This window comes from Podarcis pityusensis, assembly GCF_964106645.2.
Source record: "Podarcis pityusensis genome assembly, chromosome: 6".
In the NCBI taxonomy this organism is placed as follows: Eukaryota; Metazoa; Chordata; class Lepidosauria; order Squamata; family Lacertidae; genus Podarcis; species Podarcis pityusensis.
This window is the reverse complement of record NC_138030.1, coordinates 48,772,005-48,796,308: the sequence shown is the minus strand read 5'-3', so window position 1 is coordinate 48,796,308 and position 24,304 is coordinate 48,772,005. Positions and strand designations below refer to the sequence as shown.

Here is a 24,304-nt window from a genome sequence, read left to right as displayed (position 1 = left end):
AAGGAATTCTGCTTGTGCAACAGAACTTTGCCCTCTCTACTGCCTCCATAGGTCTCCCAAATCTGTTTTGGGGTTCCCCAAACCCTCCAGTGCAGATCTATGGATGGGGCAGGGGGAAGAGGAGAGAAGTTCCATTGCACAAGGGAAAATCTTTGTACTGATGGAACACCTTAGTTAAATACTACTGAAAGTTGGATACCTCCCAGCCCCGCAACTTGCTCAAAAGCTATTTTTCAACTCACAGGTATGGCAGGTAGGAAGGCAGCTAATAGAAAGGAGGGTGTGTAAAAGTACATAGGGGTTTGTTTATGCATGTTCAGCATTTAAAAAGCCAGGGCACTGGACAGGAGCTTCAAGTTGCACTGATTTTTGTTTAAGTTCCAAAGTCAAGGGGATTTTCACTGAGCGGCACCCTTTTCTTTTCATGTTTCTGAGTTATGTCCAAATGGCGAAAAGTTCTGGCTAACCAGCTACCAAATGTTTCAATCCACAGGGTTGTCCACAGCATTGGTCATTTGGGCATCAGTTCTGTGCTACTGCACCCAGATGAAAGTGCAAGCAGCATGATCTAAATGCCTTGCCTCAACTGGGCATCTACAGAAGCATCTACATACCAAGCGCTGGAAGTCTGTACCGCCCCCACTGGTCACAGAGGAGACCCACAGTGTACAAGAGCAATGAGGGTGATGAGATGTGAAGCAGAATAAGGCTCCTGTATATAGATTATTTGGGTTTTATGCAGCCCTCCATTTTAAGCCATTCCTTTTGGATGAGCAAAATATGGAAATGTAGAAACCAATAAAAAAGAAAACAAATTTCAGCAAGGGTAAAAAAACATTTGCTGATTCAACTCAGTGGTGCTTTAAAAAAACCTATTGAAAATATCCAAAATGTTGGTGTCATAACAAAACAGAAGGAATTAACAAAGCTGACAGGTGATTATTTAAATATGATTGGGCAAACTACACCTCCTACAATTATATTAAAATTAAATTAAATTAATCAAGAATGCTATTTCAGCTCCCACATCTGATCAGATTGGACTCTTGTGCACACCTGTGGTGGACCGTTTTTGCCCAATGGGTGAGAAAGCCCTGAGTGTACCTTGATAGCATTTCAGCAAGTGCAACTTGACCTGCAGGGCTGAGAATAGTTGTGTCTGCTAAAATTCCCTTGTCTACATAACTGTTAAGGTTCCAAATGCCACACCCTCCTTTGGATTTGATCACTTGTAGTGCACCCAATCCCTCAAATGCATGCTTGTGTGACTTCTGACTTGCAAAATTGGCCTTATTCCACATCGGGGTGCTATGCAGCTGAGCCGATTACATATAATGATATTCTTCTCAGATACAGCAGAGTGATGACAAGAAGCATGTATCATTTCTCTGATCAGCTGAATCCTATTTCTCTCCAATGAACAGAGTGTGTGGTATTAAGCATATTTACTGCATGACTCACAAAGTGTTGAGAATGGCAAGCTTAATAGGTAAATGAATACACTTATGGTAATTTTTAAAAATTGCACAAGTGCCAAGTATGCCCCTATGGAACAAGTGCCTGACAAACCTGCCAGATGTAAGCAGCGGATTATTCACTGGTGTAGTGCAGAGTTCATTCAGAGCTACCAAAGCACAGGAATTACAAGCTGATGGAAGTCTCTGCATTTTATCTTTCACCTTCCTCAAGTTTCAGAAACAGGAAGCTCAGCCACATCCGAGAATGATTTCCATTTGATGTTAAAGAGATGTATGCAGCTAGAAAGCAGAAGCTGAGGAATCTTCTAGCTCAGGCCATCTAGAAATCCTTGATCAGTCTGCACCAACATGGTTCCCTCCAAGTGCTTTGGACTAAAGCTCCCATAAGCCGCAGCCAACATGTCCATGCTAACTGAGGTTGGTGGGAGTTGCAGTCCAAGATAACAGGATAGCTCAGTTGGTTAGAGCATGTTGCTGACAATGCCAAGGTTGCAGGTTCAATCCCTGACTGCTGTGTATTCCTGCATTGCAAGGGCTTGGACTATATGATCCTCAGGCTCCCTTCCAGCTCTAGGATTGTATGAGGTAGCAAAGAGGCATCACGAGGGCAGCAGGTTTGACTACCATTGCAAGGCTGCAGAAGCAGAGGCATCCCTTGTGCCACCTTCTCACCTGTCTGCCCTGTGGCAGCCTTAAGTATCCTGCAGGTTGATTGTGTCTATACTGTACCTTGCAATGGTAATAAGTATCAGCAGTAAAATATTTGTGTGTTTGTTTGAGAGTAGGCAGGAGAGGAGGATGGGCAAAGAGACCAGTGGGGGAAGATGGAGGGTTTAGAAGGAGGGGATGTAGCATGACAGAGCCCAGCCTCTTAGGCATTTCCATTTTACACAGCATAGATGGGAAGTAATAATCAGAATAAAAGGTTGGCAGCTCAATTTTTGTGCCTAAAGCTGTGTCCAAACAATAGCTCCCTATGGCATAAGTTCAGCTTTCATAAGCTAAACTGTTAGCGTGGGAAGCAAATGGAGCAGGTGTTTTGAAAAGACAGCTATCCTTTTTTTAAAAATAGGCTCACTTCAAATTGTATGCCTTATGCTGGCATACACCAGCCACTGTCATTGTTACATCTCCACAAGCCTTTGGACCCAGGGGTGGGGGGTTTGTGGTCCTCTAGATGCTCTGGACTCCAACTCCCATCACCCATCAGCCTGGCCAACGATCAGGGATGATGGGAGTTGTAGTTCAACAACATCTGGAGGGACACAGGTTTCCCAGTCCTGCTTCAGACTGTGCTTGCAGTTGTGCTGTTTCCATGGTGTGACCTAGTTTTGAAATGGATGCCATCAAACTAACAAAACTAACAAAATGAATTTCAATAGGGACAAATGTCAGGTTCTGCACTTAGGCAGGAAGAACCAGCTGCACAAATACAAGATGAGGGACACCTTGCCAGTAGTACATGTGAAAGGGATCCAGGGGCCTTGGAAGACTACAAACTTAACACAATTCAACAATGTGATGCAGCAGCAGCAGCAGCAGCAAAAAAAAGCAAAAAAAAAAAAAAAGCGCAAATGCTATGCTATTCTAGGATGCATCAATAGAAGTATAGTGTCCCAGTCAAAGGAAGTAATAGACCACACCTGGAATACTGTGTCCCGTTTAAGGAGGAGATTGACAAGCTGGAATGTGTGCAGAGGAGGGCAACCAAGATGATAACGGGTCTGGAAAACAAGCCTTATGAGGAATGGTTGGGGGACCCATGGATTCAAGTTTCAAGACAGGAGAGTCCAACTAAACATCAAGAAGAACTTCCTGATAGTAAGAGCTGTTCCACAGTGGAACAGACTCCCACAAGAGGTGGTGGACTCTCCTTCCTTGGAGGTTTTTAAGCAGACGTTGGATGGCCTTCTGACATGGATTCTTTAGCTGAAATTCCTGCATTGCAGGGGGTAGGACTAGATGACCCTTGGGTCCCTTCCAATTCTATGATTCCATGACTCTAATGCACAACCAACCTGCATCGACCTGGAAATGCCAGAACCAAAAAAGCAGTATGGTGTTGGAATACAATTGTACTGTACCAGACTGCACTTATTTGCATTTTCTCTCTTGATATCTGTGTCAAGAAGGAGCAAGTGAAACTCCTGTCCACACATAGACAACTGATATCAAAAAAGCACATGATCCAGAGCTACTTCTGAAACAACTATAAGAAAATTTGCCAAGCAATAGATGGTTGTGAGAAGGTGTTTTTGTTGTTGCTTTGTTTGCTCTGCTAATTGCTATGAGTGCAGCTTAACTAGACAGGCAGCTTTCCCAGCAATGCACACAGACACTGGTTGAAGTCACCCTAAGTGGTTAAAAATGGGTTTTGTTTGTTGCCAGGGAACTGCGTGAAGGCATTTCACAAAGAGATCTGGGCCACCAGGAAGGGAGCTGAGATCATTCTTTGGTATCACAATACTTCATAGGTTTGGCGTGCAGGCACTCATCGCACAGAAGCACACAGATTTATGGGCATACGTTAATGCTGAAGAAAGAGACATGAAATGAGTTGCATTGCCTCATGATCAATTACTCACTTCCACATCCATGTATGTGCACTTAGACATACACCATGGAGCTCAGCTGAGGACTGCCAGAATCAATAGCAGCCCACAGTCTTCTGCTGTTGTAAGAAGCAGCACCCAATATAACTCCTGGTTCTGCAGAACTATTTACAAGCACAGGAGACCCATCATGGACTGAATCCAAGACCCTCAGTATGCTTTTAAATGATCCTTTCTTGCAACAGAGACCCACTACATTCACAGAAACAAAGGTGTGATTTACATTGTATATCGAATGTAAATATCTCATATGTGGTTTGCTCATCTGCATTTTAAATATAGTTAATATATAATATATAATTAATATGTAACTCTCTCTCTCTCTATATATATATATAGAGAGAGAGAGAGTTAATATATAAAATCCACAAATCCCATAGTTAGGGCCTTTCCAGTTGATGAGTAGGGGCAACTAGACTGTTATAAGCTAGCAATAGAAACATATGATCTAAATAGCCTGCTCAAAATACCCTTCTTAGTCCCCATCTAGATACCAATCCCAAATGAAAGTATCGTTGCAACCTTGTTTATGCTCACTTCACCATGCTATGAAAGCATGGAAACTCCTCTGCTACTTCTTTGCAGGTAGTTGGCACCAGTACCAGCTTCTCATGTCCCCAGTTGAGCACTGGAGAATGCAGCTAGATGTTTCTTGAGACAGACACCTATCCTTTCCTCTTGGGACAAGTCCAAGTGTTCACTGTGGGATGCTACCTCTGAAGACTACATACCCCATGCTGGTCCCTGTCAACTTCATAGGTCAGACAGGAACAGGACAGGCTGACCTGCAGATTTGGAGACAGAGATGAGCAGATAGTGAAACAGTATCTGGTGATCCCACTCCAGATTTGTGAAGGGTTTGCTCCTTAGCTTTTTCTTAAAGATGATCTGCAAGGCAGTGGAGGTTTAGGGTCAGAGCTTTCCTTCTCCTATATCAGCCTTTCTCAACCTGTGGGTTGAGCTCAGTGATGATGGGAGTTGTAGTCCAACAACATTTGGGGACCCACAGGTTGAGAACCACTGTCCGAGATGAACAACCTTCCAAGGTGGACAAGTCCCATCTTGCCTCTACATCACATGCAAATACAGCTTCCCTGACCATTGGACCCACTATTGGTCTTGTCTGCTCCATCTGCTGGAGCCTTTCTTTGCATGCAGAGGAAGTCCCTAACTTACCAAGGGTTTGAGACCCATTGGCTACCAACACCTGGCTTAGCTGGCTGGTCGAAGCCATTCCCCAGGGTATGACTGCTGCCGTGTGTTGACAAGGCTTCAAATCTAAGCGGCTGGGGAAGGGAGGGGAAAGTTGTGGGGGGGCCCAGTGGTTGTTGGACTTGGCCAATGATCAGGGAAGATGGGAGCTGCAGTCTAGCAACAAGAACAGGGCCACAGGCTCCCTGTCCTTGAGCTATGGCTTGCTTTTCAGTTCTCAACAAAGAGGCAAAGAGCCAGCAAAACTGCTCATACTAATGACTCAGCCTTATTTGATTATGTTTTCTCAACTGTGTCTGTCTTAAAAGTACTGCCAATAGCTGCTGACTGCTGGTGTTATTGAAATCAATAAACTTACCCAGGCTAGTTACTGTGAACTGCTTCTCTTTTTTTAAAATCTACCCACTGTTCTCCTCCTATGCTTGCTAGTGTAAATCAGAGCTCAAATGCTCTGAACTCATAGGATATTAACAAGGACAAGAGTTGTAAATCAGAGAAAAATATGCCTTTATTGCTAGGATGGGATATTAAAAAGCCATTTGGAATAAAGGCTGGCAGGCATAAATAGAGCAGAGTGAAGGAAGTTAACTAAACAGGTAGATGGGCTTAATAGATAAAGTGGAAGGGAATCAGATAAATGCATTTAACCTGAGTCTCTATGCAAAGGCAAATCTGAAAGAAAGATGTAAGGGACAGATGCAAGAAACTGCCCTTCGGATGGCTTGGGGGTTAGATAACTCCAGACCCTCCAACATTTCTCCTATGAAAATAGGGACATTCTAAGGAGAAGCAAGATATTCTGGGATCAGATCAGAAACCGGGGTGGCTTCTGTAAATCCTGGACTGTCCCTGGAAAATGGAGACGCTTGGTAGATCTGGAAATGTTGTGGTTAATGTAACAATTCTAAAGATCCTACCCCCCCCCATGTAAAATTTGACACCACAGTTAAGCAGCTACTCACTTTCCAGAACTATTGCCTATATTTGTGTGTATGTATCTCTCGCTCTCAATGTCCTCACCCTATTGTCTCATTTCTCCTCCATTTTCACTGTTTCTCTTCTTTCTACCTATGCATCCACGTACTCTGCCCTACAAGCAGACACCTCATTTTATTTGTTTGTTTTTCATGACATTATACAGCTCCAACGGTTTCTATATTCCCTCAGAGATGGAGGCTGCATGCAACCTGATATTTTTTCACACTTCAATGCAAATGTTAGAGTACATAGGCGTTATTTGGGCCTTTTCTGCATGTAAAATAGCTATTAACCAAAATAACAGCCTACGGTCAAAGAGGAGGAAGCACACAGAGGCAAGCATTGCACAAAGAGTAGTTAAAGCGACATCAAGGAAGAACAAGGGGCAACAAACCACGAGGAAAGAAACTGTGAAGGACCATCTCTAGAGGGGCTCTGGTGTAGACATATGGTGGGGCAGATGGATGAAGAAATGAAGAAGAGTAAAATCAAATACAGCCACGCTCAAAGTCTGATGAAAATTGAAAGAAAGGAGGTGGTGGGGTGGAAGGTTATGAAACCCAACCTGAACACCTTGACAAATCTGCTCCAAAGACATGAGTTACATAGCCTAAATGGTTGGAGATGGAACAGAAGCACAAACCAGGTGTGGCTTTGGTTAAAGATAGTTCTGATGAGCTACATGAATGTAAGAGGAGAGTATTGCTTCTTGTGGGCAAAGGGAGCCGCAGCCTGAGTGTTCATATGCCTTGAAATCTCTTGTTGCCATGAGGGGCAAGGCAGCTACAGCTTCTCTCATGCATTACCTCCCTGATCTTGCCCTCCATCCTCTTCCCAACCATACCTGGAGTCTTGCTTGCCACAGCAGGTGTCAGAGGAGGGTTGTTGACAGGACCAAGAAGGTAGAGGGAAGGAGATGTCACGGCTGCCCTGGTCACATCCATGCCATTTTCTGAAGCACTCTTAGGACATTTTAACAGATGTGCCTCCCCCCCAAGACATCCTGGGAACTGCAGTTCATGAAGGGTGCTGAGAGGAGACCCCTCACAAAGCTACAATTCCCGGCACACTTAGCAAATTACAGGTCCCAGGGTGCTTTTGGAGGTACGCTGTGACTGCTAAAGTGGTTAAATACATGGGGTGGATGCGACCTTTGTTTACTGCTTCACTGGGAGACTTATATAAATGTCCTCTAGGTCCCAACCTGGCAACTCTATCACAGGCAGGAAAAGAGCATGAAGGGCTGTGGGCTTTAAAAAGCAGTATTTTCTTCCCTTTTCAGCTGTGACAAAGACTGCAAAGCCACCTAGCTGGGATTCCTGCCTCATGTTTCTTTCGTCCACAACCTCCCCTCCATCCACCGGTGCTTGCCTCTAGGTCTCCTTCATACCTTTCCGGATGCCACCATCAGCAGTGGAAGAGAAATCTCCAGCACTCAGAAGAAAGCAGGTAGCTGCTTTCTTGTTTTTGTCCCTGGTACTGGAGCGCCTCATGGGCTGGTTCTCCTCGTGAGGCGGCGAAAGAGGCTGCTCCTCGTCTGACAGCACCACGTTGGCATCGCCGTTCTGCTTGGTATCTTGGAAAGGAGAAAGAATAGGCAAAGAGGTAAGTGTTTCGGGGGGAGGAGACTGAATCTGTACCTGCTTGGCAAAGAAGCAAAAAACACAGAAGGTTCTGGAAAACCTTCTGGCAGGCTCAGTGAGAGTTCGCTCCCCACAGTGTGTGAAGCAATGGGCGGGCGGCCTAGTGGTTAGTGTCGGACTAGGAGCTGGGAGACTAGGGTTCAAATCCCCATTCAGCCATAAAGCTGACTGGGTGACCTTGGGCCAGTCACTGCCTCACAACCTATCTCACAGCGTTGCTGTGGGATTTAACTGAGGGAGAACTATGTACACCACCTCAAGCTCCTTGGAGAAAAATGTGGGATATAATGCAATAAATTGGGGTGGGGAGGCTTTTGTCCCTCAGCTCTTCTTTCACTGCCCGCCCTACAAACTGAGGAGTTCTGTAGAGGCAGTGAATCTGAAGTAAATCTTCACTTTGCTGGAAAATGTTAGGCATGTGCTACTGAGAGAGCCAACATAGCATAATCAGCGCATCCAGGCTTGCAGCAGGGCTTCTCCTTCCTTTTGTCCCCTGCACTTCTCTCCCAGGTTCCCACAAAATCTGCTCAAGGTGGGGGGCTCTGGTGCAGATTTGGGGATATGTGCAAGGGTCTGTAGGGGTAGAAGAGAAGCCACAAGTCCCATTACAAAAGCAGGTTTTTGTTGTGCAAGCAGGTAGACATAAGGTGAGACTGCTAGATCAGGCCAGTGGTCCATCTAGTTCAGCATCCTGTTCTCACAGTGGCTGACAGGATGCCTCTGAGAAGATGCAAACTGGACATTAGTGCAACGGCAAAGGTCCTTGGAGAAGATGAGGCATACCTGGCAGCTGCACAGTATGGAGGGGAGTGGGGAAGGGTAATGCTCTCTTGATGCTAAAGCAGCAGCCGTAGTGTGGACACTACATGGGCAGCACAGGTTAGACCTACCAAGTTGCAACTCAGTCATGTACTTTAAGTCCCTCAGTGCTGTGGAAGACAAGGCAGTCGTTCTTCTCCTGCCATCTCCCTTCAAGTTTATACCATCTGATGGTCCTGGGATGCTTCCAATACAATCTAGGATGAAATTCTTGTCTTTCAGATTTGGGGTTAGTGGTGGTCTGCATTCAGCTCTTTCGCCATTGCAAAACATACCATACCAAATGCTCCCCAATACTGTTATCAAATACTGTATGCTATAGAAAATGTAATGCATATGGAAGATTTGACTCTATAATGCAATGGCTTCCACTAGCACAATGGGGCATCTCCCCCACCACCCTTCTCTGCCCTCACATGCCCCACATCCCCAATTGGTTTGTGGGTTTAGAACCCCCAGAATAGGGCACAAGGAGAGGAGAGGGCAGATGGTTCCATTAGGCAATTATAAATGCTTGCACTGATGGAGCAATCTGCTGAGTGCTACATTAAATTCCTCCCCATAAGTCTGCAGAAAGAGAGAGCGCTTGCAGAAACTGCCTGCCAATATAGCAAATGTTACTGCTATGGCAATGGCTCTATGGTTTCTACAGAAACTGGAGTCTCCTGCAAGCAGCTTACTGTATCAGGTACTTGATAAGCCTCGTATGAGATGCCTCTGATTACATTCCGTCCCTACAGCCCTGTTCCAGTTCATAGACAGGTGTGCTACTCATTACCTCATACCAATGCCACAGTCTGAAGGAACCAAGTGAGCTGCTCAACTACCATGCTCTGACATTCTTGGATTCCTCAAGAAGGCCAGTTAGTGCCAGTTATGTCATACCTGGTCCAACTTTCTGCCAATAACAGAGCTTGCATATCCGGACAGCTTCCTTCATCCGGGTGGCAAGACTGGCAATTGAGAATGGCTCCAATCAGCCTGCCATTGAGCCTCTTTGACAGGCCAGCCTAAAAGCATTATCCAGCCACTAACAAGGTGGGAAATCTTAAGAACAAAATTGAAAGGCTGGCTTCCTGCTAGCAGTGATGCGGAGGGTGAGCCAAGGACATCCTCCTGAGACCTGTGTCTGAAAGCCCTTTGTTATTACTAAATCTAGAGAGAATCCATTCAAGGCAGATCCTCAGCAGGTGTAAGATGCTCCAGTTCTACTGTTATCAATGCTCTTCTGAGTTCCATTCATGCATGGGCACATGTCCACCTCAGTTTCTCTAGGATTCATTTACTGGAAGGCTCTTGCATGCAAATTCTTGCCTCTGTTGTGGCAAAGGACAATAAAGCTCTCTCTCTCCCTCTCCCTCTCTCAAGCTCTCTTTCTCTCATCCCCTTTAAGTGGTGCTGTACACTTAGGATCATCACAGAGGTCCCAGAGCACTTCCGACTGCTAGACAGGAGCCTGCAAGAGGAATCCCTTAGAGAGCAACAGCCCTGGGCAGCAACTGTGCCTCGCTTAACAACAAGTGCCAGCTGCTGAAAGGGGAAAGCACTGCAACAATCAGAAACAAATCACCTGCCTGTCATGTTCACAAGCTTTCCACACGCATGACACATATCAAGGGCTTCTTGGCTGACTCTGGGGTGCTGAAGAGCACCCGTTATCAATACTTGTTGCTGCAGAAAAGGTCAAATGGATCACGATATTGGAAGTTGATGGGCAAGAGACCATGCATCTTCTTTTGCTTTTACATGGTCAAACTGCGCAAACTTCTTAACCTATTTGAATCCCATGGTTCAAAGCAGTTGTGGGAAGTACCATGAACAGGGGATTGTTATGCCTCCCCCCCCCCACTGTTTCCCTGTGGAATCTTTCTGCACTATTAACAGCAGCAAATAGCAGCTTTGGGGGACAAATAGCAGCTGGGAGGGGGCGATTTTCCATTGGAAAATAGCATAAAAGGAACAGCTTAGCTCCCCGCTCTGCCCCTGCCATCAGGACATGATCCAGATCAGGGTCCCCACAGGTTCAAAAAGGAGAACATCCTTGATGTAATGTCCAAAGGAGAAGCTTGCGCAACTCCCCTGAGAGAGGAATGCCAACACTGCCCCTTGCAGTGATCTATGTAAGGTACTTTTTCCTTGTGTTTCACATGATAATGAGTGGCTTTGGACACTGAGATATGAGAGTAGTTATGCTGAGGATTCACTCTCTTCAGCAGTTCAGGGATCTCTGTTGGTGATTTGACACTTGGAAGATTAGCCCTTCTTCATGTGTCTCCTCCAATTGAGAATGGGCCTTTTCTGTGGTGGCTCCCTGTTTGTGGAGTGCTCCTCCAAGGGAGGCTCACCTGGCGCCTTTGATGCATATCTTCTCTCAGGCCTTCAGCTAATTAAATAATCTATGGCCTTTTAAACTACGGGGGCAGGGTTATTGTTTTTGTTTGTTACTATGTTACATATTTTTGGTTTTTTATATTGTAAACCGCCCTCTGATCCTTAGATGAAGGGCAGTATAGAAATTTAACTAATTAATAAAATAAATTTATTAAATAAATAGTGGAAGCAGGCCATTGGTTAAAAATGTATCATAATGTCTTTGATCATTGATCATAATGCATCTCTGTCCCCCACAGCAAACACTTGCTAATTTTGACGCTACATGGAGCCATTAGATATTGAGAACAAAGGCATTCGTTGAATAAAGCTACTTCTCATTTACATCAAAGTAGAGAATTTGGCTCAAGATCTAGCTGGTACAATGAGACCATGCTGACATGTTGACCAAGTCAGAAGCTTTGGCTAAACATATCCAATTACCGTGATCCATAAACACAAAAGGGAACATCTAATAGAGGGACGTGCTGAGAGAATTGTTCAAAGCCAACCTCTGTTTTAACTATGAATTCAGCATAATGATATGAGCGGCCTAATGGAGGAACATACATGATGGAGAATCTGCCTGTTTAGTCTCTGCAAGGTGTTTAGCTGCTTCCAGTCTCCTACCACCAATTTTTCTCTCTCTGGCTTTAGTTCAGCCCAAGATCTTGCACCTCACCTGATCTTTTTCTCTCCATCACCCCTGCCGTTGCAGCTGCCGGAGGGCTGTTGTAACTCTGAATGCTGTTGCGGGGCGAGTTGCCTTCTGACTTGCAGTATGTTGGTGAGTCAAGTGGCGCTGGGCGAGGTATGTGCTTCTTCTTCTTCTTTGGCAGCTTCTGCTTGGCCATCGCCAATGAATAATACATTCCAAAATTGTTGACAATAACTGGGACAGGCATGGCAATGGTAAGCACCCCTGCCAGTGCACAAAGAGCCCCCACCAGCATGCCCGACCAGGTTTTGGGGTACATGTCGCCATAGCCCAATGTGGTCATGGTCACCACTGCCCACCAGAATCCAATGGGAATATTCTTAAAGTGGGTGTGCTCACTTCCACTCGGATCAGATGGCTTGGCTCCAATCCTTTCAGCGTAGTAAATCATGGTGGCAAAGATCAAAACCCCCAGAGCCAAGAAGATGATAAGGAGGAGGAACTCATTGGTACTGGCCCGAAGTGTATGGCCCAGTACCCGAAGCCCCACAAAATGGCGTGTCAACTTGAAGATCCGCAGGATCCGAACAAAACGTACTACCCTCAGGAAGCCCAGCACATCCCGTGCAGCTTTGGATGATAGGCCGCTGAGTCCCACCTCCAAATAGAAGGGCAAGATGGCTACAAAGTCTATGATGTTAAGAAGGTTCTTGATGAAGACCAATTTATCTGGGCAGCAAACAATGCGCACTAGGAACTCCAGAGTGAACCACAGGACACAGACTCCCTCAACATAGGTGAGGATGGGTTCCGTCTCCAGCTTTCGCATCACAAAGGTCTCGGTTGTGTTGCCCGTCACCAGCGTTTCAGTCACGTTAACATCTATGATGAAGGCTTCGTGCGTCTCCAGGCAAAAGGTTGTTATGGACGCCAGAATGAAAAAAAGTGAGGCAAAAGCAATTATCTGCAGGAGGACGAGAAAATAAGCTCAGTGATTAAAATGAACAGGCCATGGGAGAAGAAAAAATATATATGTAGAAAACAACGTCTCTATCTTTCTCCGGTGCACTTATTAATTGCTACAAAGAAGATACAGAATGAAGATGTATGCTTGATTTGAACCTAGGCAGAGGCATAGTCATGATCAAATAACAAGCTTGGAGTTTTTCTCTACCCACTTGATGTGGCCGTGTTCTTTGAGGAGAGGAGGAGTCTTTTTTGAATGGATCCTTTCCTTCATGAATGAATCTTAGTTTTCAGTTCCAGCCACCAACTCAGTGAGATTGATCAGTCAAAGAAGTTGGAGGGAGGAGACTATGGAAACAGTGAGTGTTCATACCTCAAAATTATGAGCTTGCAGGCAGTCTGTCTCCTTTCCTTTACCTTCAATACTATGCTAACCTTAAAGAAATAATACTAATAAGTATGTGCCAAGATTAGGCGAGGACGGAACATGCCATACTCAACTTCCTCATTGCTTTATGATGTCCTTTTTGGACCAAATTGTTGGGCAGTATGAAATTTCCATGCCTCTGATGGCAATGAAACTCATCAGCAGTTTTGGTTTCTCCTGTATCCCAAAGGCCAGCCAGTCTCACACGCCACTGATACTAACAATAAACAGGAAGAGCTCAATTACCCTGTTGGGACTACTTGTGTTTGTTTGTGTTCCAACCTCATTGTTTGTTTCCCCCCTGCACATTAGTTTGCCAACCAATGCATGGATTAAAACCCATATGAACATAAGAAGGCTATTTCTGTGCTTTGGTTGATGATGACTTGGAGCAAAGGTCTGGTAGCTTTGATGAAGAAGTAGTAAGTTTGATAGTTCATTTTGATGCGATATTAATTAAAGCATTGGTTTGCAATTAAATAAATGATTCATACTACCTAGGAGTATAATCCAAAACCCTAAACTGTGAGGCTACATGTACTACAGAATATATACAGTACCTACAATTTAGATACAAGGGGATCTGTTGTGAAATTCACAGATTTTAGCTTGGCTTTTCCTGTCCACATGAGAGCAGACTAAGCCAGATGATTTGCTTGAAGGCTAAGGCTAGGATCCTGAGTAAAACTAGTTCAGAGAGCACAGAGGAGTTTTAAGTTTCTTTGCCCCAAACAACACAACTCTCCCCGTCACTTGGCAAACTGCCTTTGAAACTGTAAACTTTCCAGAAGCAAGGGCTGATGGTTATTGGGCAAATCAGTTTTCCTCCATGGTATAGGAATAAATGCCAGATGAGTTGGCCATCTACTCAGTTGGCTTTAAAAGTGGATTAGACAAATTCATGAAAAGGCTATCAATGGCTATTAGCCATGTTGGCTAAGTACTAGCTCCAGTGTCAGAAACAATATGTCTCTGACTGCCAGTTGCTGAGAATCCCAAATCAGAAAGTTCTGTTGCACTCCTGTCCTGCTTATTCGACCTTTAATTCAATGTGTTTCACAGAAAGTTATCAATTGAATTTTTCTGAGATTATTAGTGTAAATATTTAACGTATTTATTTGCATTAAACTCAGATTTCATTTTAAAGTAGGCTAGTGGTATGTGTGTGTGTGTAGCTGTCATTAAGGCTGCAGCCATACGTACCTGAGAGTAATTTCCACTGAAATGTAATAGAGAGGTCCTATGTATATCTGTCCACAAATATTCCTCATCCTCTCAGCTAAGTGTGTATAGAATTACAGAGTTACTTGAGAGGTTTCAGTGGGACTTGCTACTGAATATACATGCATAAGTTTCTGCTATTCACAAGGTAACGGAAACGTAGAATAAAAATAAAAGCATATTTAAATTCTAAAGCAATTAAAAAATAACAATAGTTCACCCTGCTTTGACACCCTGCCTCCAAAGCTGATGGCCTTTCCATTCTACATACTAATGAAGAATTCATACTCTTGGCTGAAGCTCCATAGTATGCAAGGTGTTTCAGAAAATGAATAACTGGAACAAATGTGAAATAAGCACAAGCACACATGCACACACACACGCGTACACCATTGCTCTCAGAATAATTTGATACTTTATTAAACAAATCAGTGCACCTAACAATTTTACCAAGTTGGTGATGAGCCTTGCAGAGCTTTTCAGTTTTACTGCTTGGCCTCAGTTAACATCTAGTCCTTGCATTGGATCATTGATTTTAGCTCAAGAGGAGACTCATCAGCCCTGTGATATGAAGGCAAATATTGATTTCATAATACTCCGTGGGGTTGTGGAACAATTGCCCCAGTCTCTAAGCACAACCCCATTAAATTAGCCATCTCCACTTAGACACTTGGGGTAAAGTTGATTCCCATCTGTTCAGAATGGTGGCTCAACCACTATCCTTAGTGAACTTTATGAAGTAAGCTGAATTAATTCTTTGCATTTGTCTTCACTTATAAGGCACATCCCTGTGCCTAACTTTCACAGCAAGGGAGTCTGAGAAACTGAGGCAAATAGTGATGTCAAGCGATGACGTTCAATGTCTTTTTGTCAAAATAAAAGCTGACAAATCATTGCATCCAGGTAGCCATCACTTGAGAGTTCTTAAAGAACTCAAATGTGAAACTGCTGACTTTATAACAAAAACACATAACGTGCCCCTAAGATCAGTCTCCACACCTGCGAACTGGAAAGTCAGAAAAGCTAAAGCACAGAATGAACTCAGGCTTGCTAGAGAGGTTAAAAGCAACAAAAAAGGCTTTTATGGGTATGTTCGTAGCAAAAGGAAGAACAAAGAAACAGTGGGGTCACTCAGAGGAGAAGATGGTGAAATGCAAACAGGGGACACAGAAAGGGCTGAACTCCTCAATGCCTTCTTTGCCTCAGTCTTCTCCGATAAAGAAAACAATGCCCGACCTGAAGAATTTGGAGCAAATGATTCAGCAAAGGAAACACAGCCCAGAATAACTAAGGAGATAGTAGAAGAATACTTGGCTAGTTTAGATGTATTCAAGTCTCCAGGGCCAGATGAACTGCATCCAAGAGTATTAAAAGAACTGGCAGATGTGATCTCAGAACCACTGGCAGTCATCTTTGAGAATTCCTGGAGAACAGGCAAAGCCCCGGCAGACTGGAGGAGGGCAAATGTTGTCCCTATTTTCAAAAAGGGGAAAAGAGAGGACCCAAATAATTACCGCCCAGTCAGTCTGACCTCAATACCAGGGAAGATTCTGGAGCAGATCATTAAGCAAACAGTCTGTGAGCACCTAGAAAGGAATGCTGTGATCACCAATAGTCAGCATGGATTTCTGAAAAATAAGTCATGTCAGACTAACCTGATCTCGTTTTTTGACAGCATTACAAGCCTGGTAGATGAAGGGAACGCAGTGGATGTAGCCTACCTTGATTTCAGCAAGGCATTTGACAAGGTGCCCCATGATATTCTTGTAAAGAAGCTGGTAAAATGCGGTCTTGACTATGCTACCACTCAGTGGATTTGTAACTGGCTGACTGACCGAACCCAAAGGGTGCTCATCAATGGTTCCTCTTCATCCTGGAGAAGAGTGACTAGTGGGGTGCCACAGGGTTCTGTCTTGGGCCCGGTCTTATTCAACATCTTTATCAACGACTTGGATGGTGGAATCAAGGGCATCCTGATCAAATTTGCAGATGACACCAAACTGGGAGGGGTGGCTAACACCCCAGAGGGCAGGATCACACTTCAAAATGACCTTGACAGATTAGAGAACTGGGCCAAAACAAACAAGATGAATTTTAACAGGGAGAAATGTAAAGTATTGCACTTGGGCAAAAAAAATGAGAGGCACAAATACAAGATGAGTGACACCTGGCTTGAGAGCAGTACATGTGAAAAGGATCTAGGAATCTTGGTTGACCACAAACTTGACATGAGCCAACAGTGTGACGCGGCAGCTAAAAAAGCCAATGCAATTCTGGGCTGCATCAATAGGAGTATAGCATCTAGATCAAGGGGAGTAATAGTGCCACTGTATTCTGCTCTGGTCAGACCTCACCTGGAGTACTGTGTCCAGTTCTGGGCACCACAGTTCAAGAAGGACACTGACAAACTGGAATGTGTCCAGAGGAGGGAAACCAAAATGGTCAAAGGCCTGGAAACAATGCCTTATGAGGAACGGCTAAGGGAGCTGGGCATGTTTAGCCTGGAGAATAGGAGGTTAAGGGGTGCTATGATAGCCATGTTCAAATATATAAAAGGATGTCACATAGAGGAGGGAGAAAGGTTGTTTCCTGCTGCTCCAGAGAAGCAGACATGGAGCAATGGATCCAAACTACAAGAAAGAAGATTCCACCTAAACATTAGGAAGAACTTCCTGACAGTAAGAGCTGTTCGACAGTGGAATTTGCTGCCAAGGAGTGTGGTGGAGTCTCCTTCTTTGGAGGTCTTTAAGCAGAGGCTTGACAACCATATGTCAGGAGTGCTCTGATGGTGTTTCCTGCTTGGCAGGGGGTTGGACTCGATGGCCCTTGTGGTCTCTTCCAACTCTATGATTCTATGATTCTATGATTCTATGACCAATGTAACATCCATTTTTCATATGGTATTCAGATTGGTTCGCTCAACATCTGGGGAAACTGGTAGAAAACACTGTTCTACAAAATTACCAACCATACAGAAGAACTACCCTTGCTGAAGTCGAACCAGCATGGCTTCCACAAGAGAAAGTCCTGCCTTAATAACCTATCAGCGTTCTTCAATAATGTCAACAGGCATAGAGATAGAAGTGATCTAGTGGACACTATGTACTTAGACTCTCAGAAAGCTTTTGACAAAGTACCTCATCTCACCACAGAATCCTGAGCTTAACAGTGGTGGAATAAGAGAGGATCAGTAACTGGTTAAGAAACATGAAGCAGAGAGTATGGATAAACAGACCCTTCTCTTAATGGAGGGATGTAGAAAGCAGAGGCTCCCAAGCATCACCTTTGGAACCTGTGCTTTTAAACTTGTCCATAGATGACCTAGAGTTCAGGAGCAGTGAGGAAACCTGCTGACAATACCAAATTGTTTAGGGTGGTTAAAACAAAGCAAACCAAGATTGTGAAGAGCTCCAATAGGATCTCTCCAAACTGGGTGAATGAGTAGTAAAATTGGAAATACAATTCAATGTAAGCAAGTGTAAAGTGATGCACATTACAGGAGTGAGGAAACACCTTAATTTCACATATGCAGTGTGCTTGTTCCTGTTTTCTAGATCATGCACTTTCTTGATTACACAAAGAGTCACTGAAGCCTCTTCCTGTGGCTTGTATATGCATTGCTGGCATGCTCATTTCCTCTTTTGGTGGTTTTATGCACTCAGGTGGAATCTACACACATATAAAAAAAACACTGTGAAAATGCTTTTTATAAAAAAAATTGAAAAATATATTGAATTTGCCATAACTCACCATCGCAATCTAGTGTCACATTTGTATATTGCACTTTATAACACACTTAAAAGATTTTATTTACCACTGTATAGCTGAGTCCTCAGTGTAGTTTCTAGGGCTGCCCCCCATCTACTTGAACAGCAACAGTAGCTAACATGATTGCCACTCTTACTAAGCACGTTGTTACCTTTTCTGTTACATTTCTCTGTGCAGAGAAAAGAAGAAGAGGAAGAGGAAGAGAAAACCCCACCACCACATTGTTGCAATTGTCTCCCTTTGGTCTGGGGTATATTCCAGGTGTGGAAGTGTCATTTTGGTGGAGGCAGGCCTTTTCAGGTATTGTTCCTCCTCCTCCTCCTCCTATGCAATATGCAATGCAACAAAAGCAGTCTAGCAGCTTTATTTATTATCTCATTCCCACCCTTCTGTTACTCCAAGGAACCTAAGGGACATACACCCACACACCCCAATGTTTCTCCTCACAACAAGTCTGCAATACAGTTTAGGCTGACAGAGCATGACTAGATCGAGGCCACCTAGTGAACTTCATGGCTGAGCGGGGAATTGACCCTAGATCTCCCCTTGTCTGTGCCTAGTCTGACACAATTACCACACTATCACACTGGCCAACACTGTCAGATCCTAGTATCTCTGCTACTGCTGAAACATTTGCCTTCTAGTGGCAGGCAAAGTGTGAGCAAAGAACCTCTGCATGAATTCCTGGTGAGCTATGCCCACTGCACAGCTCTGCCTTTTCTGTTCTTCACAGTCTGCAAGTGAGTCAGGAAGCAAAATTATGTCTGGCGGTGAGCAGCAGAAATTAAGGTGGGAGATCCGCTTTCATTTGGGGCTTTTAAACTCTGCTCTCTCCTGCTGAGCAGGCTGCTGCAATGTTTCATGTCCATGATTACAGCTGTTTGTGTGAGTCTCTAGCATGCCATGCCTTTGTTCATCACGGCAGGGGGACAGGGCTCCTTCCCAGCACAACGCGCCAATTCCTACTGTTACTCCAAAGTCAGCTGCTTCCTGCAGCCAAAGCCGCTTTCTCTGCATTTTGTATGGAGGAATCAATTTCTGTTGTGCTGAGGGACTTCCTAACTAGAGTTAGTGTAATTCCAGAAGAAGTATGAACTCTGTCGTTGCCCTGTGCCTCATTGCTCACTTTGTGTTCTGATAAATATCTTCCATAGGTGTGTGGAAAAAATAGCTCTCAAAACCCAACCTTCGGAAGTCAATGCCACAGCAGGGACTCTTAGCTCCAGCCAAAGCACCAATAAAACTGTCACTTTTGATAATGATGCCACAGGCTCCTCCCCTTCACAGCACAACCTTATAGACCAAGATGTCTTATGATGTTGGTTTGTGGCAGGAGGGAGAGATTGGGGGCAGGCTAAGAGTAATGGGGTCCAGCCAGAAATGGGGCCTGTCTGGGCTGATCCCAATGCCATCTGCTTGAAAAACCCAGACATTCTTGCTTGCCAGGGAAGCATGAATAATATTGATTACAATGAACAACTTGGCCACAAAGGACTGTCCTTTGCTCCCCACGTTTTCATGCAACTACATGCAAAGGGCAACATCTTTTGAGCAGGAACACTGAAGGAGTGAGACTGAGTAACATCACTTTTATACTTTTCCCCTTATGTTGTCTTAGTCAAGAAAAATACAAAATTTTGTATTTTACAAAATATTTGTATATTACAAAATATTATTATTAAAAACATTTTCTGGCCTGAGAAAGCAAATCAAAATGTCATGTACCCAATGAAGAACAAGGGTTAATAAGGCCAGTTAAGGGCAGCTAGAATTTATTCCATTGATGAAAAAGATGGAATCTATGGCAGTCTTTGGAAAGTCAAGCCTTAGTGGACAACAAAGATCAGAGATCTTGTTTCTGTGACAAATAATGCATCAACATTTGTTTCTTTCAGAGCAGGATTCCATTAAGGGGAGGGGGGGTTATTTCTACACCACCTAAATGAAGTGCAAGGGCACTTTCTAAGACAAACCATTCATATTTCATGAACCATTTAAAACACCCTTCTCAACACTAGTATGTAACATTAGCAGTACTGGATACTTAGCTGGTACAAATTGAGATAATCTTGCTGGAAGTATCGAGAGCTTGAAATGAGTTGAACAGCACCTGTTTATACCATATGAGGATCCTTATCACAGTTGTAAGGAAGTTTGGAGATGGAGGTAAATGAAGTTTCCTGGGTCAACTGCTCTCAGCTTCCCCAGAGTACAGCAGAGTCTGCCAGGTCATGCCATCTAGCTAATGCCCGCCAAATCTTAATACATATCCTCTCCCTTTTAATTTAGATGCTTTTCGAAGCCATTCTTCTATGGCCCTGTGCCTTGGTCCCTGGGAGAGGACAGTTCTCCATCTGCCATTGACAGTGAGAGCCCCTTAAGCTTTGCTTTCTCCAAGAAACTGAAACCTTCGCAAAAACAAAACAGGTACTGAGATTTTTTCGTGCAATGACCTGGGCTGATCATATTCTTAAATGGTTTGCAGGGAGAAGGTACGGACAGATGTACTTATCACTACATTGGGGCAGGTTTTTTCATTTCTAGCTCTGATAATCATATCATCAGGCATCACCGAGGTCAACGGCTGGGGAAAGCATTTTCCAGGAGAAGACGAGAGACAGGCAAAGGCAGTGTGGGAAAATCCCTGGAGGCTGTTTTCAGCAAGTCTATTTTGGACCCTCTCATAAATTGAGAGCAGCTTTGGAAATCTAAGACCTTTGAGACTACAGAAGGGACCGGTAATGCCATCTTTGGAATGTCTGGTTTCGGGATTTGGCTGTTTGGCTGGAAGAAAACATGTTGGATATATGTGCATACACCTATACCATACCTGCAATGGAGGATAATGTTTCATGCAGCTGATGAAGTGGACCCCAGTCCATGAATGTTTATGCCCACCAAAACCTGTTAATCTTTAAGGTGCCAAAAGAGTATTTGCTGCTTATGATGGTTATAGAGAGTCCAACCCCCCACCAACGCACACATTTTAATGTGAACTCTGCCAGGATCTAGGCTGAGCTCAGAGTGTTCCCTTGCATTTTTTACACCTCTAAATGCCAGCAATGCTTCTGCATGTGAGACAGAGAAAGCTAAGAGTATATGTGCCAGCATTTACGTGATAGGTGTGACTAAGGAACCAGAGATATGAACCACTACTTCTTGAGTATAAAAGCAAGAGCGTATGGCTGGATGTGAATAATGCATTTGATTTATGCGTACATTAAAAAGCAAAAGCATGTGGAGATTGCCTCTATTAATTTGTGTGGGTTTGAATGGGAATGAAGTGGGTGTGTCTCCATCAGTAGGCATGAAAAAGTATCTCTCAAAGCGAAAAAGCAGGCAAGTAGCAGGTGGCTTCCCGTCAGGCTGTATTTCTTGTTCCGGAACTTGCAAACAGGTAGGAATGGCAGGTATCACTAATCTGCTTGCAAGTTAGAATTCTAAAAGATGAAAATTAAATTTACTGCTATCATGGGTGAAACCAGGGGGTTGCATCACAGCTTCCTTAAACAAAAGGCAGGCTTGTTTTTGAATAGTGGATCAAAGAGGACAATAAATAGAAAGAAAAGTTGGGGGCAATGTACCCTCCTTGGGTCGTCAAGGGCAAACTCCCACCCACAGCTGCTTCTTTCTTTGGCTACTTAAGACATGAATTTCTGTGCACACGCATGTAAGCATAGACACAAGAGAGAGGTGTGAAAGGACACATGTAAGCCAGTGGTGAACCTGGAAGAAGCATAGGAGGGAAATATGTAGGTCAGTGGTTCCTAATCAGCTAAGTACTACAGACCCCTGATTTTCAAAAGTCATGGACCCACAACTTATGAAAATTTTGATCTCTCTATGGTAGTTTTTGTTATGTGATCCCCAGTGATCGAGGTAATTATTACTGGGCTTTCCTAAAAATATTTTAGATCTTGAATTCCATGAGTGGAAGAGGGGACAGCATGCGTAATGCTGGGGGAGACTGCTCCAAGGCTGCTTTGGGAATCTGAAGGCCTACTGAGAGTTGTTTTGGGATGATCATTGTCTGGGGTGGGGGTAAGCCACATCCATACAAATTCAGGGGTGCTGTTTTACTTCTCTATGTGTGTGCATAAAAAGAAAAGAAACTCTCACAGAGAGAGAAAATAAGAACCGAGACGCTTCCCTCTCATGTTTGTGCCAGCAAGGGAGAGCAAGGAGAGAAGGTCACATGAAGGGAAAGAGGAAGAGAAAATAGCAGCGAATGAACAGGAGGGTCATCACAAAGAAAAGAAAGAAACTCGACTCAAAAGCCTTCAAGAGTGGATGAAACCCCATACTGCCCATAACAAAAATGTCTCAAACTGAATGTTACTCATGGAAATAATTTAGTAACAACATTTTGAAACAAATTTTAAAAATGAAATGTGAAGCAACTGTTGTCTCTGGAGAGAAACAGAAGACGTAACAATGGGGTGGCGCAGGAAGGGTAACTGAGTGATTGGGGGCCCATGAGGATCTGGCCAGTGTGTGGGGAGCCTCCCCCCCCCGCTCCCATAGGTGCCCCCACCAATTGCCCATCAACTCACCCTGGCTGCCCGGGATGAATAGGGATCCTCAAAGAGTGCCCACATCCGGGGCTGCCAGCTGCGGCAACAGCCTCCTGCTCCCGTGGCCCCCGGTGGCCTGTCGTCCATGCCCAGGCGCTGCAGAGACATTTCCGGGGCTCCTTCCTCCTCGTTCTCCTCGCCAGCCCCGCCAGCCCCGGGCTCCGGGCTCTCGAAGATATCCAAGGCTTCCTCGGCATCGCGGTGCTGCCGGTAGGTCATCCAGCAGCAGGGCTCCACGTCGGTCTCGTCGATGCCCCAGTAGGTGAGCTCCTCTTCGAAGAGGGGGCCGCAGATGTCGGCGGGGCAGTGCAGCTTGCCCGTCCGGTAGTAGTTCAGCACGTAGGAGAAGATGCCTGGGTGGCGGTCGAAGAAGAACTCCTTGCTCTGCCCGTCGAAGTCGAAGTTGCTCTGGGCGTCCGGGTCGGCCAGCCAGGCCAGGCGGGTTCCTGGCAGGGTGCGCAGGGTGCTCTTGTACGTCTCATGCCGGGTGCCCCCCACGTTGATAGTGATCTTGTCCGACTCTTCGCCTTTGGCCATCTCTTCCTTCAGGCATGTTTTGGACGGTGGCTTGTTCCCGGATTTGCGCCCGCGGTAAGAGGAGACACACACCGAGCTGATCATAGATCAGGTTAGGTGGCCCGCAGGTGCCCTCGGATGACCCTTCCCGTCCTGCAAGGAGCTGCGCTGGGCGGCTGGGCGATGGCGCGCGCTCTCGCTCTCTCCCTGGCAGGCGCGGTGGGTCTCAGAGGTGGGCCGGGACTGGCATTCAGCTCGGAACAGGCACAGTCCTTCTCGAGAGGGAGAGCGTCTTTGTGTGCGCGCGTGTCTCTCTGTGTGTGCGTGCGTGCGTGGCCGTGGAGGAGGCCAGCGGGAAGTGTTCTGCTCCTCAGCCACCGAGCAGCAACAAGTGCCTCGACGGAGGGGGAGCCGAAGACCAGACACGGAAGGAAAGGGGCCTGGCGGGCGAGCCGGAGAGCTACAGGATTCGGCCCCCCCTGCCTTGAGGCAGAACTGGAAGCAGATGGCAACGGAACTGGTGCGCGCGTGTTTATCGAGGGCACAGGAGTCTGGTAAAGAAAAACACCGTGTTAGGAACAAATCAGACGGATATTGCAGCAGCAGGAACAGGAGGAGGAGGAAATCATCTCCTCTCCTCTTTTCTCTCTTCTGGTCCTCAGCAGGTTGCTGAGTCTTCCCAACGTGGAGAGGAGAGAGGGCTTGGCTTGACTTTAAACTTTGAAAGAGCTCCAGTGTTGGATTCCCACGATGGTTCTCTCTCTCTCTCTCTCTCTCTCTCTCTCTGACACAGATCCGCCAACAACTCACTCCCGGGGTCTCGCCGTTCCTGCCGTCTTGGATTGCCGAGCTTCGCCTTGGCTCCCAGGCAGGTCAGACGCGCGATCGAGAAACAAACAAGCAAACCATGGACGTCTCCCGCGCTCGAGGAAGGAGCCGCCGCCACCGCTTATTTCCTAGACGTTAGCCTCCGGGCGAGGAAAGCCGAGCGAACCAGGCGCACCATCCGCCGCTGCTTCTGCTTGGCTGAGCTGGTTCCCCTCCAGCAACCCCCAGGGAAGG

The 24,304-nt window shown here is 45.3% G+C and overlaps 1 protein-coding gene and 1 long non-coding RNA gene across 12 annotated transcripts in view; one reads left to right on the top strand and one right to left on the bottom strand.

Annotated features, from left to right (window-relative positions):
* The window catches only part of KCNC4 (potassium voltage-gated channel subfamily C member 4), a 60,011-nt gene extending 35,973 nt beyond the window's left edge, over positions 1 to 24,038 (bottom strand). For all 11 annotated transcript variants that reach the window (XM_081009659.1, XM_081009660.1, XM_081009665.1 and 8 more), the window contains exons 1-3: positions 22,706 to 24,038; positions 11,795 to 12,734; positions 7,671 to 7,856 (exon numbers count right to left, since the gene is read on the bottom strand). In XM_081009659.1, coding sequence (XP_080865785.1) covers positions 7,671 to 7,856; positions 11,795 to 12,734; positions 22,706 to 23,347 — 1,768 coding nt within the window. In that variant the 5' untranslated portion in view covers positions 23,348 to 24,038. The remainder of the gene's footprint in view (positions 1 to 7,670; positions 7,857 to 11,794; positions 12,735 to 22,705) is intronic.
* LOC308479220 lies at positions 12,743 to 24,153 on the top strand. The gene is made up of 4 exons (XR_013987557.1): positions 12,743 to 13,095; positions 18,330 to 18,452; positions 20,442 to 20,579; positions 24,036 to 24,153. It is a non-coding gene; the product is annotated as an uncharacterized lncRNA (long non-coding RNA).
* The last annotated feature ends 151 nt before the right edge of the window (positions 24,154 to 24,304 follow it).